This window comes from Oryctolagus cuniculus, chromosome 12, assembly GCF_964237555.1.
Source record: "Oryctolagus cuniculus chromosome 12, mOryCun1.1, whole genome shotgun sequence".
Lineage (NCBI taxonomy): Eukaryota > Metazoa > Chordata > Mammalia > Lagomorpha > Leporidae > Oryctolagus > Oryctolagus cuniculus.
Genome location: NC_091443.1, coordinates 38,916,745 through 38,932,849, shown reverse-complemented (window position 1 = coordinate 38,932,849; position 16,105 = coordinate 38,916,745). Strand labels below are relative to the sequence as shown.

The following is a 16,105-nucleotide window of genomic DNA, read 5'->3' as shown; positions in this document are numbered from 1 at the left end:
ACAGCTATTAGTTTTAAACAGCTACCCTATTATTTTGTTTATGGACACATGAAAAGAAATAAATATGAAACCAGAAGACAAAGTTATTAAAGACATGTAATTTTTAATCTTACGATTCTTATTTTTATGTCAATATCAGAAATCATATGCTTTGAACATTGCCAAGTTGGATGGGAATAAAAGAAATGGTTGAGACAATGAAAGCGTATTCCCTTAGATATTTGAAAAAGATGTCAGCATTTAAGTTAATCAATATCTGTTTCTAGTGGGCTTTACTTTGAGAAGTGATGGCCTCTTTCTGGGGAGAAGGGATAATTCTTTATACTGACATTCCATTCCATTTACTGCAAGATGTAAATGAATGCCTCCATTAAATGAATTCCATGGTCAGTTGATGCCCAAAGGAGTCTTTTTTCTATTGTTACCATTTATCATCATTCAGTAGGAATGGATATTTCTCAAAAACAAATCTGAAAGCACACAACACAGGACATCATTTTCAAACTGGTGATGCTAAACTTGTCCAGGGCCATGTATTTTTTTTCTTAAGATTTATTTCATTTATTTGAAAGGCAGTGTTGGAGAGAGTGAGAGAGAGAGAGAGAGAGAGAGAGAGAGAGATCTTCTTCTCACAAGTTCACTCCCCAAATGGCTACAACTGGTCAGGGCTGGGCCAGGCCAAAGTCAGGAACCTAGAACTCTATCTGGGTCTCCCACATGGGGGCAGGGGCTCAAGTATTTGAGCCATCTTTCCTTGCTTTCTCAGGTGCATCAGCAGGGAGCTGGATTGGAAGTGGAATAGTCGGGACTCCAAACAGCACCCTTATGGGATACCAGAGTCACAGAGGGTGGTTTTTGCAGGTAGGAATTAGGCAGAAGAATCTGAATACATTATGTGGACATTCTGGCTACTTCGCTTATTTAAATTTTAGTAATAACCTTTAAGAACGAACTTGTGTGTGACAAACACAAGGTAAAAGGCGACTTTCAAGCCTTTGGTGTCAGAGGCAGGGTTCCAGCCTGTGGTGGTTTCCCTCCCCCTGCTGTGTGACCTCAGACAAATTACTTCAGTAATTTCACCTCTGGACCTGAACTTCTCATTTGGTTTCCTTTTCTGAAAATGACAGTTCTTGTGATGAGGATCAGGCAAAATCATGTGGTCTATAAAAATGGCTTTAATGGTTATAAAGTGGTACAGCAAATCAGGCCCGTTTCTGGATAACTTGGAAAAAAAAAATGTATGTGCCAGGGATCACTAATCTGAAGAATTCAAAAACTTTAGGGGTGACATTCAACCTGAGTTACTTGGATTTACCGTTTCAAGTTCTTAACATTTGTAGACATAGCCTTAAAATTGAGTAAAATGTGGAAAAGTAAACTTGGTAATCTCTTTCCCTCTCTTTCTTTCCCTCTCTTTCTTTCCCTCTTTCTTTCTTTCCCTCTTTCTTTCTTTCCCTCTTTCTTTCTTTCTTTCTTTCTTTCTTTCTTTCTTTCTTTCTTTCTTTCTTTCTTTCTTTCTTTCTTTCTTTCTTTCTTTCCCTCTTTCTTTCTTTCCCTCTTTCTTTCTTTCTTTCTTTCCCTCCCTCCCTCTCTCTCTCCTTCCTTCCTTCCTTTCTTTCTTTCTTTCTTTCTTTCTTTCTTTCTTTCTTTCTTTCTTTCTTTCTTTCTTTCTTTCTTTCACAGGCAGAGTTACACAGTGAGAGAGAGACACACAGAGAGAAAGGTCTTTCTTCTGTTGGTTCATCCCCCAAATGGCCACCACGGCAGGCACTGCGCTGATCCGGGCCAGGAGCCAGGTGCTTCCTCCTGGTCTCCCATGCCGGTGCAGGGCCCAAGCACTTGGGCCATCCTCCACTGCACACCCGGGCCACAGCAGAGAGCTGGACTGGAAGAAGAGCAACCGGGACAGAATCTGGCGCCCCATCCGGGACTAGAACCCAGGGTGCTGGCGCTGCAGGTGAAGGATTAGCCTAGTGAGCAGTGGCGCCGGCCACTTGGTAATCTCTTTCATGAGGCTCCTTTAACTTTTTACTGATTTCTTATTACAAAACTAATTTATGTTAAATTCAGAAGTTTTCACCAGTTTAGAAGGATGTACTTTCCCTCCACCACTGCACGCTTTTTCCTGCTCCATTTCTCTCTCTCTCTCTCTCTCACACACACACACACACACATGCTCACACACACTCCCCATTTCCCCTCCCCAGAGATAATCATTATGAACAGTTGCTTGTAAAATTAAACACTTTGAAGTTGGAAAATATTGTAAAACATTTATGAATTTTTAAAAATTAAATAAAAAAATCTAGAATTAGTTCGTGCCAGTCAGACTTGGTGAAATCTCAAATTCCCTTGGAACTACAGAATAACCAATTGTCGGGTGAGGGAATTGAAACAATAACCCTGTAAACAAACTGTCCAAAGTGAGTGGCCAGAGACAGCCTACAGCAAAGATGGAATAAAGCCCTCAAGAAACACCATCTCCTCATCATGGTTTATAACAACTTGATGACGTTCTTCAACATGTTTTAATGATTATCATACCTTCCCCTTCACAAAGGATTGATTTATTATGGTTTAAATTTAAAGAAAACTGGTTCCCCAGTTTTGAATCAGGCTTAGATTACAGAACACATAAAATCAATGACTTTGTTCTAGGCAAGAAGAAATGCAGGTTCATTTAAGTGCAAAAAGAATAATCCTGGGGAAAAATTCCTCATGCCGGTCCACCTACTATTTCCACCACTCACCTGCCCACCTCTGCTCCTCTCTCACTAGCACCAGCTCCACCACACTCAATGTTTTTGTGGCACCCTGACATTCACAAAGTACCTCTTCTATTATTTATTTCAACCCTCAACACAGTCTTGTCACATAGGAAGCTCACAGCTTTTTAAGTTTATAGATAAAAACTCTGAAACTTGGAGCAGAGAAATGATCAGCTCAAGGTCATTCAACCAGTAAGGCCTTCTCTCCTTGAGGCTGGCTGATGACTTCCACGTGTCTGCCTCCAGTTCACATCTCTCAAGTTGCAGCACCCACATCCACCAACTGACTCAAGGTCTGCACTTTGCAGTCCCAAATGCCGCTAAACTCAGCTTCCAGCCTAAACCCACAGTATTTTCCCATAAGCCTGCTTTCTTTCCAGAGCCATTATTCTTTCAGATGTTCAAGTTCAAAACCTAGGCAGCATTATTATACCCTCAACATGTTTTCTCTCTCTCTCTCTCTCTCTATATATATATATATACTCTCTTTCCACAACTTATAGATTCTGCTTTATGAATGTCTCTGACATCTGCCCACTTCTCCTTCTATCCATCACGGACACACCTCCTACTGAAATCACTTATAGGTTTACAGTCTGCCTTTCCGTTACCACCTCCACTCCAGGCTCTCTACGCTGCAGCCAGAGTGATCGTGTAATTCCCCTGCTTATAATCTTTCGTTGGCTTCCTGGTTGCTGTGATTTGGATTTTGTTAGAGCAACGAAAAGTGAAGTAATATGCCAGTGCTCTTTAGCTAAAGATAAGAATCCTCAGCAAGACCTATAAAGACTAAAGCAACCTGACCCCTGGGTGTCTCTAGCCGCAGTCCTGCCCTTACACTTTGGCTTCTGTCCCACAGGCCTTCAGTCTATCCAAGGTACCCAGATCCCTCCCTCGCTGGAGCTTTAGCTCTCGATGTTCTGTGTGTTTGGACAATCTATTTGCTGTTACCTACAAATGCTAACTCATCCTTCAGTTTCAACGTCAATTCCTTATGAAGCCTTCCCTGATGACCAGGTTGCATTGGAAGCATTTTGCTTCATCATTTATAATTGTGTGTGTGCCTTTACCTGTTTTTGTTTGCTATCTCTGTTGCCTTGGATGCTCTGTGACAGCTTCTTACCTTTGCATTCCCTGGTGCCTAGCACAGGGCCTGCTATATTAGGCACTTAACAATGTGTACTGGAGTCACATCCAGATTTTCTGACTCCAAATTTTATCTACAGCATTCCCTAGGAAGTTCAAGTGCCCAAAGCTCTTTTATCTTGGAAACTAAATCCAGGAAATTGGGGCTGGTGCTATGGCGTAGTGGGTAAAGTTGCTGCCTGCAGTGCTGGCATTCCCATATGGGTGCTGGTTCAAGTCCTGGCTGCTCCACTTCTGATCAAGCTCTCTGCTATGGCCTGGGAAAGCAGTAGAGGATGACCCAGGTCCTTGGGGCCCTGCACCGTGTGGGAGACTCCTGGCTCCTGGCTTCGGATCAGCACAGCTCAGGCTGTTGTGGCCATCTGGGGAGTGAACCAGCAGATGGAAGACCTCTCTCTCTCTCTACCTCTCTTTCTTTGTGTAACTCTGACTTTCAAATAAATAAATAAATCTTTTAAATAAATAAATCTAGGAAATGAAATTCTGAGCCAACATGGCATATTTCATCCCTGTCAAACAAAGTTTCTGATTTAAATTAATTAAATGTTAAAATAATTAACTGTGAAATAAGTAGGGCTTTGGCTTTCTCTACTAGTGTAATACTAATGTACAGGTGGGATTACAGTGGAATTTACTCAACTTTCACTTTTTAAAATAAGGACACAATATACTCACTAAGCTCCCTATTACATGGCACTTCAGATGAGGGTGCGTGAGTATGGTGTTCTAGTCACAAATTCTCAACTTGATAAGAATTCCGACACAACTTAAAAATTCTCAAACTGTAGTGGAAAAAATGTATCCTTTATTGAAAAATTTAGCAGATGCTTTAGTCATCTCTAGGGTCCTGATTACTAAGTTAATGGTTTACTTACCAGGGAAATCTAAATACGGGAAGGGCTAGCTAATAGAGAATTCATCTGACAAAATGCTGGTTGACATGTCACTGCATACAGTTAGAAAAAACTGGGCAGATAGCAGGTGTGATGACACATGGCGTGAACACTTCACTCTGCACCTTTTCTGCTCTACTTCAGTCTCCGGAGGTTTTCCTGGGCAGTGGGGCCCTGTCTACACTGCTGTGGTCATTACTAGGATTCTGGTGACTGCTGACAAACCAGTCTGCTCTGGCAGCCCACAGAGGGAACTTGGGGAAATACATCTCGGTATCATTTTCAGAATCATTTCCCCAAATAAATATTTCACTTGCTGAATATAAAGCCACTGTTAGGTCATGGATAATCTCGAAATGCCATTTTTCGCTCTATAATTCTGTTTGATTGTGTTTGTGTTCACCGAGAACCCTGCTCTCAGCCCTGCAGTCAAATTCTCTCCCAGTCTCCTATAGACTAGTATTGGCTAATGGAGTGACCCTTTCAATGTCAACATGCTTGTTTAGAGGCTGGTAAAAGGCAAAAAAAAAAAAAAAAAGTTGTTCTTTCCTTCTTTCTTCTAATTTAATATGTATTTGCTGAGGGCCTACTGTGTGCCAGGCACTATTTTGATCTCTGGGGAATAAAGCAGTGGAAAAAGAAGAAAAGATGAAGTCCTTTTCCTTCTAGAATTTACAGTTTGATACGTGCTTTATAAGTAGAAATTAAGCACGGTAGAGAATTCCAGCCACTGATGAACTGAGAGGGCTGGTCACAAATCGCAAAGAGCAGATATACAGTTGACCTTCTCTGTCCAAAGATTCTGCAGCTGTGGATTCAACTAACAGTGGACTGAAAATAGTGGATGGGGGCAGGTGTTGTGGCATAGTGGGTTAAGTGGCCGCCTGTGACCCACGCATTCTTTATGGGCACCAGTTGGAGTCCAGGCTACTCCACTTCTGATCCAGCTTCCTACTAATGGCTGGGGGTCAGAGGTAGGAGTTGGCAGGAGTGGTGGAAGATGACCCAGTGCAATCACTTGGGAGACCCAGAAGAAGCTCCTGGCTTCCACCTGACTCAGCTCTTGACATTGCAGCCACCTGGGGAATGAATCAGCTAATGGGAGATCTCTGTCTCTCCCTCTCTCTCTATAACTCTTTCAAATATATTTTTTAAATTGGAAAATATATTGATCTGTACTAAACATGTATAGACTTAAAACATTTAACTAATTTTTGTGTTTTTTAAATATTTATTTATTTGAGAGTCAGAGTTGCACAGAGAGAGGAGAGGCAGAGAGAGAGAGGTCTTCCGTCCAATGGTTCACTCCCCAGTTGGCTGCAACAGCCGGAGCTGCGCCTATCCGAAGCCAGGAGCCAGGAGTTTCTTCCCATTCTCCAATGCAGGTGCAGGGGCCCAAGGACTTAGGCCATCTTCCACTGCTTTCCCAGGCCACAGCAGAGAGCTGGATTGGAAGAGAAGCAGCCTGGACTAGAACCGGCGCCCATATGGAATGCCAGTGCTTCAGGCCAGGGCATTAACCCGCTGCACCACAGCACCGGCCCCTAATTTTTGTGTTTCTAAGAGAGAGAGAGAGAGAGAGAGAGAGAGAGAGAGAGAGAGAACAAATGAACATGTCTGTAACAGCTCAGGTGGACAAGGAGCCATGCAGGTCATTTGAGGCGTGGAAAAGATTCAAGCACTTGAGCCATCATCTGCTGCCTCCCAGGATACACATTAGCAGTAAACTGGATTCTAACTGGAAGAATCAGGACTTGAACTAGGCACTCTGATATGGGATGCAGGAGTTCCAAACTGCTGTTGTAAACAACCATCCCATGTATAGACTTGTTTTCTTCTTCTTGTTTCCTAACAACACAGTATAACATCTATTTACATAGCACTTAACGTTTTGTTAGATATTGTAAGTGATTAAGAGGTTTGAACATACATATGAGAATGTGTGTAGGGAATATGCAAATATTATACAGTTTTATGTAATGGACTTGAGCCTCCATGGATTTTGGTACCTGTTGGGGGGGTTCCTGGAATCATTCCCTGTGGATACTGAGGGATGATTATATCTCTGAATTTTAAAATATTCATCTTTCCAAGTTGAAGATTAGAGAAACCATTTTTAAAAAGCATGATCTACTCCATATAAAAAGGTTTAATGGGAATTTAGTTTTAGAATACTGCTCAAATTCATAAAGGCCAAATCTGAGAATTTGTAAAATATTTTTTCAAATATAATATAGAATAAAAATAGTATTATTATTAATACTATATATTATTATATTATAATAACATATTATATTTTATTATAATATAATATATAATATTATTAATGACTCCAAATAAGTTTATCTCAACATTATACTCCCTTCTAATTTAATCCATTCAGGTAGTTTTTTCTGGGTTCTCTTGAGTGGATCCTTGAAAACAGGGCAGTGTCTTGGTTATCTTAGGATTCCAGTGCTTTATAAAATTGGTAAAGTTTTATTATCATAAAATATTATATTATTAACAAGGTTGGTTTACAAACTGGAAAGTTAAATGGGCTCCTTCCATAGTTTTGCAACACCATTAAAAATAAATGAAAATTTAGGGTTTTGGTTTTGAATTTCTTAAATAGAACCAAATTATTTTATTGAAACAACAAATCCTTTAAAATACATGTATAAATATACATAATAAAATTTAAATATTAATATAATTTATATAAGTAATCCATATAATTAATTTCATTGTATATAATTTCTATATATCTCAAGCTTTTGGATATCTGGACAAATGGAGGCACACACACTTCTGTATCATATTGGATTATTTGTCTCTTAGAGTCTAAAAGACAGGGTAAGTTTTATGGGTGTGTGACTTGATGGAAGGGAAAAATTCCATGATCTTATAGCTTAAAAGCACATCCTGGGGCTGGTACAGTGGGTTAAACTGCCACCTGTGATACTGGCATCCCATATGGGCTCTGGTTAAAGTCCTGGCTGTTCTATTTCTGATCCTGCTCGCTGCTAATGCACCTGGAAAAGCAGTGGAAGATGGCCGAAGTGCTTGGACCCCTGTGCAAGATACGTGGGAAACCCAGAGAGTGTTCCAGTTTCCTGGTTTCGACCTGCCCAGCCCTGGTCATTGTGTCCATTGGGGAGTGAATCAGTATAGAATCACTCTCTCTCTCTCTCTCTCCCTCTCTCAGTAACTCCACCTTTCAGATAAATTAAATAAAAATCTGTTTTTTTTTTTTAAAGTACATCCTGTACTACTTTTTATTATAGATGTTGAAAGGCTGCTGGCATCTCTAAGTTACCATTGAAGAATAATAATGGTAACAATTATCATTATATTGTATCAGAAGCAAATGACCACGGAAGAGGTGATTTACTACTTACTTTAACTAATGTAAATAAATTTAAAATGTAGCACTAGGTAAAATTTAATTTTAGGGTAACAGTTTTCCCCAGGAGCTCACAATTTATTTAGAAAATGAAATTTTCAACTTTATGAACATTATGCTTCTAAGATGAAAATTAAGCAATAATATGGTTTCTAGAAATTACTATTAGTAATAAACAGGAAGCACTCAAGCATAATGGTATACTCTTCAAGAAGATAAATTTTTGTTTTAGAACTGGGCTCAAGTTTCTGCTTCACTATTTACCATGTAACCCTGGGTAACGTACTTGATCTTTAAGTTTTATTTTATTTATTTGAAAGGCAGAGTGACAGAGACAGAGGGAGAGACAGAGATGGAGAGGTCTTCTATCTGCTGGTTCACGCCCCGAATAGCCACAATGGCCATGGCTAAACCAGGATGAAGCCAGGGGCCAGGAAATCCGTCAGGGTCTCCCACACGGGTGGCAGGGGCCCAAGCACTTGTGCCATCTTCTGCTGCTTTCCCAGGCACGTTAGCTGGGAGCTGGATCAGAAGCGGAGCAACAGGGATTCACATGATACTCTGGTACGGGATGCCAGTGTTCCAGGCGGTGACTTAACCTGCTGTGCCATAACATAGCCCCAATGCTTGATCTCTCTAAGCCTCAGTTTCTGGATTCAAAACTAGGATAACATTACTGGGTCCGTGAGGCTGATGAGAGGATCAAATTAGATAATGGATTTCAGTGTTCAGCACAGTGACTAGGAAATGATAAATACTCTACAAATGGAACTATTATCATCGATAGGATTTTTCCTCTAGGACTTTAATTTATGAAATAGTTACCTTATTGACAGGAATAATGTTTTTGACATTGTAGTAGAAGCCAAAATAAACCATGTTGAAAACTCCATGACGTCCCAAAGTTGCCGTAAATCCTTTGTTGAGGCCCTGGAGTCCAAAGCCTTCCTTTTTAATGATGTGTCTTGCATAACTCATGGTGGATGGTTGCTGCAGGAGAGAGAAGCAAAGCCAGAAAGATGATCTTTGGGACTGTCGAACAGAGGAAATTACTGTATTAGCTTCCCTTCAAGCCAGAATTATTAAGGACTTCTTTTCCCAAACATGAATAATCATGCCTAGATCTGTGCTTTTGAAAATGAGAAAACCCAAAAAGCAAACAAAATTTCATGCATAACAACAGGTTTTATGGAGAAGATTGTTGGCAAAGAAAAAGCATCCTTGTTGGAATTAGTGAAACTAATGTCATATAATAACTATCACCACTTTCAACATGTAAATAATTGTACCCAATTCTGGATTACCCACTCTAATGGAGGGGATTAGCCAGATAGATAAGTTAGTAATCCATAACTGTGCATCATCCAAAAGGAATTTATATTTGGCTGCTGAGTCCAGTATATTTATCTTTCTAATTACATTTTTCTAAAGCTAATGTTACAATTAGCCATGATTTCATTGCCTCAATGGTTTACAGTGCACTAGGGTAGAAGCTGGCCATGGATAAATAACTGTTGATTGTACATGTCCTCAAGAAGGTGGGCAATCAGCGCGTGCTATCACTCGCTGTGAAAAACTACGAGTCAGTGGTGTTGAGAGTGCTGGGTTACCTTTAATTTACTAGTTTCCAGTCCTCTGATTGATTACTCAAGGCTGAAATACCCCTGCCTGCTGGAATCCAGTCTGTTGCTACTTTTGGAACGGTTAGAGCTCACTGCAGTTCGCTCTGAGGCTTACATTTCATTACAACACAATTACAACGATTCATGAAGTTTTTCAAAAGCAGTGAGAGTGATTATTTCCTCTGTGGAGGTACTGTACAAAGGATATCTCTTTCTCTCATATTTTGATTGAGTAGTAAATAGGGAAAAATGTTCAGTGTTTAATTCTTTTTTCTTTTACTTTGCCCATAAGGCAAGCACTGACACGGCATTTGTTTGATATTTCACCGGAACAGGTTGCTGAATGCATGGCGGTCTGGTGCGCTTCCAGACTAAAAGTTTTTTTTTTTTTAATCAGATACAATTAAGGCTACAACAGCAGAACAGAACAAATCCAATCAAGGCTTCTCATCAAACTTGTATTAATAGCCATCATTAACATGATACCTTAGATGAGCTTGTTTATATAGTAAATCCCATAGCTTTTGCTCATAAATGTTTTACGATCTCTAGCTACAACTCTATACTCAACTCCAACTTTTCATCTAAGTGGATTAATTACAATAAGCGACATTAAGCTTAAGGAAACCTTTCTATGTAATATGAAGAAACCATGTAAAGAATATATCTTGAGACAAAAAATTTTCTCATATAGAAAATCCAAAATATTTTCAGAAGGTTGAAGTTTACTCTGTTCTAAATATGGGATATTTTGGTTTGTGTTTAGGCACCCTGACTCTAGACCCTAATTGCTTATTTTGGTTTTTGAAAGAGATGAGGGCAGACTGAGCAGATGCTCCATTCTACTGGAAAGAACTGGGAGTGCTGAGCAAAGAGCTGTGAAGGGCGTGGGAGCGTGGGAGAGGAGGTGGTTTTCCTGGGGGTGGAAGGAAAGGGGCAGGAGCAAGGTCTCCTGAGCCCAGCCTGAGCAGCACAGGTGCTCCCAACCAAACTTTTTCTCCATACTCACTAATCTGAAGCCTCCAGGGCAAAGGAGATGGGGACTCGCAGAGATCATTAGGGTTTGAAGCAACGGAGGAGCCAAGACTTTGAAAGGAAAGGCAGATAACATCGACCTTCCCTTAAAGCACAGTTCCAAGGATGTTCTACGGTTTAAAAATCCTAGTGTGCTATATCACCAGAATTCAGATAATTAAACTAAATATGAATTTGAATAAAATCTCCCTCATCATCTTGAAAAGAGAAGGCTTCCACTAGATCTTGGTGAAGGTCAACAAATATTCAAACGGCATTTACTAATTGTTCCCTGATTTTCACTCATTTGGGTGTGTGCAAGGAAGTACAATGCACATTTTTTAAAAAAAGATGATTTCTTCGGGAGGTAGAGTTACAGAGAGTGAGAGACAGAGAGAAAGGTCTTCCATCCGCTTGTTTACTACCCAAGTGGCTGCAACGGTTACAGCTGGGCCAATTCGAAGCTAGGAGCTTCTTCTGGGTCTCCCACATGGGGTCAGGGGCCCAAGCACTTGGGCCATCTTCCACTGCTTTCCCAGTCATAAGCAAAGATCTGGATTGAAAGAGGAGCAGCTGGGACACAAACCTCTGCCCATATGGGATGCTGGTGCTGTAGCTGGAAGCTTAGCCTACCATGCCACAGCGTCAGCCCCCTGGCGCACAGATATTAAACCAAAATGCTGTGTTCAGTTTGAACTATATTTGCCAGTGATTAAATAAACCATAGGGTAGCATAATAACTAGAAATAGGAACTCAGGGGCATGCATTTGGCCTAGTGGTTAATTTGGGAAGCACACATTCCACATCAGACTACCTGGGTTCCAGGACTGCTTCTGCTCCCAATTACGGTTTCCTGCTAATTGTACATCCTGGGAGCAACAGGTGATGGCTCAAATGTTTCAGTACCTGCCAATCACATGGGAGGCTTGGATTGAATTTCCAGTTTCCAACTTTGTCCTGGTCTATCTTTAGCCACTGTGGGTATTTGGAGAAGGAACCAGTTGACAGGAATTCTCTGTCTTTCTGACTCCATTTCCCCGTCTCTCAAATAAATAAATAAGTGGCCGGCGCCGCGGTTCAATAGGCTAATCCTCCGCCTGTGGCACCGGCACACCGGGTTCTAGTCCCAGTCGGGGTGCCGGATTCTGTCCCGGTTGCCCCTCTTCCAGGCAAGCTCTCTGCTGTGGCCAGGGAGTGCAGTGGAGGATGGCCCAAGTACTTTGGCCCTGCAGCCACATGGGAGACCAGGAGAAGCACCTGGCTCCTGGCTTCGGACCAGTGCGGTTCACTGGCTGCAGTGCGCCGGCCACAGCGGCCATTGGAGGGTGAACCAACGGCAAAGGAAGACCTTTCTCTCTGTCTCTCTCTCTCACTGTCCACTCTGCCTGTCAAAAAAAAAACACAAAAAACAAGGATAATAATAGAATCTTTCTCACAGGACTGTTGTGATGATAAATAGGTCAATGAACTTGGTCCATTGCAGCATTTACTGTACATTTAGATATTAAAAATCAGGCAATTATGATGAAAATCATAAAAAATGATTGTGATAACAAAATAACAGGTGATTTCTTTGTTTATGGAAGGTAGTGACAATGAAAAGTAGAGGCAGATTTGAGTGAGAAGGACATTTTAAAGTAGGTTCTTCCTTCTCATTTCTTTTGTACATCTTTTCTGTTTCCCAGATCCCTGGACCCTTGAGTTGAAGTCCACCCAAAAGGTATCCAGGATGCAAGATAACAGGTCTGCTGCTTCTGAGACCCAGCAAATCCAGCCATGGACCAGACCTCTCATTCCAGGGACAGTGCCTCAGCCAAGGGGCTTTCGCCTCTGGAGCTGTAGGTCCCATACACTGGCAGATTCCCTAGCCTCAGAGTTAGCATCCTTGGAGAGCACTCTGCACTTGGCCAGTCTAAGGGCTGTAGACGCAAGGCAACACGGGGGCAAAGACTGGGAATGGAAAATCACACAGACTGGGTCCCCAGGTCTACATGGCTCTACAGCCTAGAAGATTCTTCCACAGGTATCAGGTACCTGGAACAGGGTAAGGGGTCCTCAAAGTTCATCATTATCATAAATGCTTGGCACTTTATGTATGTGGCAGTATTTAGTCTTCTCAGCAAGTATATGGGATAGGCATTATCATCATCCTCATTTGACAGATGAGGAAACTAAATCTTAGAAGTTAGGTTACTGATCTAAGATCACACAGTAAGTAGTAGTGTCAGAATTCAAACTGAGGACCTTTCGTCTCCAAGTTTGTAGGTTTTTGTTGTTTATTTTTACTTATTTGAAAGACAGAAAGAGAGAAGGAGAGAGAGAATGAGGGAGAGAGAGTGTATGTGTAGGTGAGAGAGAGCAGCTTATCTTCTGGTTCACTCCCCAGATGCCCAGAACTGCCAGGGTTGGGCCAAGTTGAAACCAGAAAATGGCAACCCAATCTGGGCCTCCCATGGAGGTGGCAGTTACGCAAGAACTTGAGCCGTCACCTGCCGCCTCCCTGGGTGCACACTACTGGGAAACTGAGCAGAACCTTGAATATAGGTACTCTGATAGAGGATACAAGCATCCCAAATGGTGTTTTAACTGGTATGCCAAAGGTCCATCCCTAAGTCTGCGGTTTTATCCTCCGCATGGTTCTGCTATCCTAACACGTTTGATCGCTTCTCTCAACAATCCTGTAGACTGGTCAGCAGGCACTGTATATTCCTATTTTTCAGGTAAGGAAACAAGGATATATACATATGTGTATGTATGTGTGTATATATTTACATATATATGTGTGTATGTGTGTGTATATATATATATACATGTATATATATATATATATATATATATATATATATAAAATGTTCCTAAGGTAAAATGCTGCTGATGAATGGCTTAACCAGAAAACTGCAACTCGTCCACTGCTCCTTCCTTACTCATCCTTGTTATACATAGGGCATGAGATTTTTTCAGAGTTTGAGAGTTCAGCTGATATACATAACAGATGCATTAATAATACACATGTATTTTTTTTCCTGGCAAGTTGGGGCATTGGGATAGAGGAAAACCAGAATTTTAATACCTACAAAAATTAGAAGTAAAATTATGACAGTGGTTTTTTTTTTTTTTTGCTTCACTCAGAGACCTTGTATTACACACATGCAAGCAAATATTTAATTAGAAAGGCAAAACATGACTTCCACTAGGATGCTTAAATAGGAAAATATAGAATAATTTTGACTAGATCTCTGTAAACACAAGGAATTTTACTAAACTTATTTGATTACCGGGCTACCATTTCAAAACAAAATGCTAACTGATTAGCATCATCAGCCAAATGATTCCGATACTATCCAACCCAGCAAGTCACTAACCAGTTCAATTTCTTTCCAATATTTAGATTCACTCCAATTTTCATATTTAGTTACCAATTGTGGTTCAAATTGCATTCTGACTTTCCTGGATGAGCCTTTCACTGACTGCACCAGAGCTTCAAGCATGGAAGAAGTATATCTAATATAGTTAATATTGTGATAGCAAAATGCTTACAGCATTGGCTTACAGAAATCTTCATTTCACTGGTACATGCCAGAAGTGTTTTTATTTAAAATAAATCAAAGGCTTCTTTAACTTTTATTTCAGGTATTTGCAGTTTTTAATGCTTGAAATTCCATACTCTTTAATGCATTCACTTATTCAACAAGTATCTAATAAAACCTATAGGTGTCATGCTCTGTGTTAAATGTTTAGCACATAACTTTGCTCACATTCTAGAAAGCTAAAAAATATTGTTGCTTTGACTTTTTTGGTGGGGGGAGATGCTGACTTTTTTCTACCCATGAGAATGTCACAATGGTTATGGAATATGGAATCAAATATCTGTTTAAAGAGTCCTTAAGAGGCTCAATTAAAGAAGGTTCTAAGTGAAATAAGCCAAATACAAAAAGAAAAATATTGCAGGCTCTCATTTATATGTCAAATCTGGAGAAAAAAGGTCAAATATACAGAGGTGGGGAATGAAACAGTGGTTACGTGGAGAAGAAAGAGGGAGATGTAGGTCAAAGAATGAAAAGTAGCAAATATGTAGAATAAACAAGTCTGGAAATCTATTGTACAACATGAGGACTATCATTAATAAATTATATTGTATTGAGAATTTTTATTAAAAAATTAGATTTTAGTTGTTCTTATTACAAAAAGTCACTATGTGAGATGATACATGGCAACCTGCTTTCCAATTGTGACCATTTCACTATGCATATATATATATATATCCTGTACCATGATGTTGTAAATCTCAAATATATAATATATTTAAAAATTTAAATATGAGAAAACAGAACAAGAGAGAGAAGGAAGACCCTTTGCTGAAACAATATTCCCAGGCACCACTTCGGGGCACTGACTCCTCACTCTCTAACACTTCACTGAGATGACTTATGGCAGCCTGAGCTATTTTTTCTGGAATTCTTCCACCCAACTACTGACCATAGCTGGCTCTGATTAGCTTGTGAGATCACAGACAGAGGTTTTAGGCAGCAGGCATTGTTCCCTGGGTAAATAGGCGTCAGATTATGGCCAACAGGTACAGGCATGGGATGTGTCAGTGCAGCTCCTCTATCTCAGGTCCAAAGAAGAGCCCTAGGCACAGCATATCAAAAACCAGCATGCTCCACGTATGTTCCTTTGCTTGCTTCCTATGGCAAAGTGAATTTTGTTGCATTTAAGAGCCAACGGAATAAGGGTGTTACATTGGATTTCATTATATGGCTGGAAAGCAAACTGGATGAAACCTTTACACAATGGACTGAATATCCAAAAGTGGGCCTTCAGGAAAATACTGATTTGTTAAAAGAAGAGATGCAATTGCTACATTTAGCTTGGAAAATACACTTGCTCTTCAGGAGACAGGAGATCATCTATGCTTTTCGTTAATCAAATGAGGTCTTGAAGCATTTCCATAAATTTAAAAAAGAAAAAAAGAAAAATTTTCCTTTTATTTGGGAACAAAATGCAAAATAAAGCAGAAGAATTAGTCTTATAAGTCCATAATTGTACAATTGTACATATATAATAATTGTACATATAAAATATATGTCTATAATTATTTTAGCTTAGATGTTTCATTAATTCATTATTATAGTTTATTTAAATAGGGCATGATTATGGGCAGAAAATACATCCAAATATAGTTATGTTTCATCTAGAGATTATATTGTAGGAACAAGCCTATTTTGAAACAATCTGAGAGTAGAGAATAATTTGCTGTCAACAAGCCCTCCTGGATG

The 16,105-nt window shown here is 40.1% G+C and overlaps 1 protein-coding gene across 2 annotated transcripts in view; it reads right to left on the bottom strand.

Annotated features, from left to right (window-relative positions):
- Positions 1-16,105, bottom strand: part of SLC25A21 (solute carrier family 25 member 21) — a 557,570-nt gene that overhangs the window by 20,938 nt on the left and 520,527 nt on the right. For both annotated transcript variants that reach the window (XM_008269507.4, XM_017348267.3), the window contains one exon: positions 9,018-9,182. In XM_008269507.4, coding sequence (XP_008267729.1) covers positions 9,018-9,182 — 165 coding nt within the window. The remainder of the gene's footprint in view (positions 1-9,017; positions 9,183-16,105) is intronic.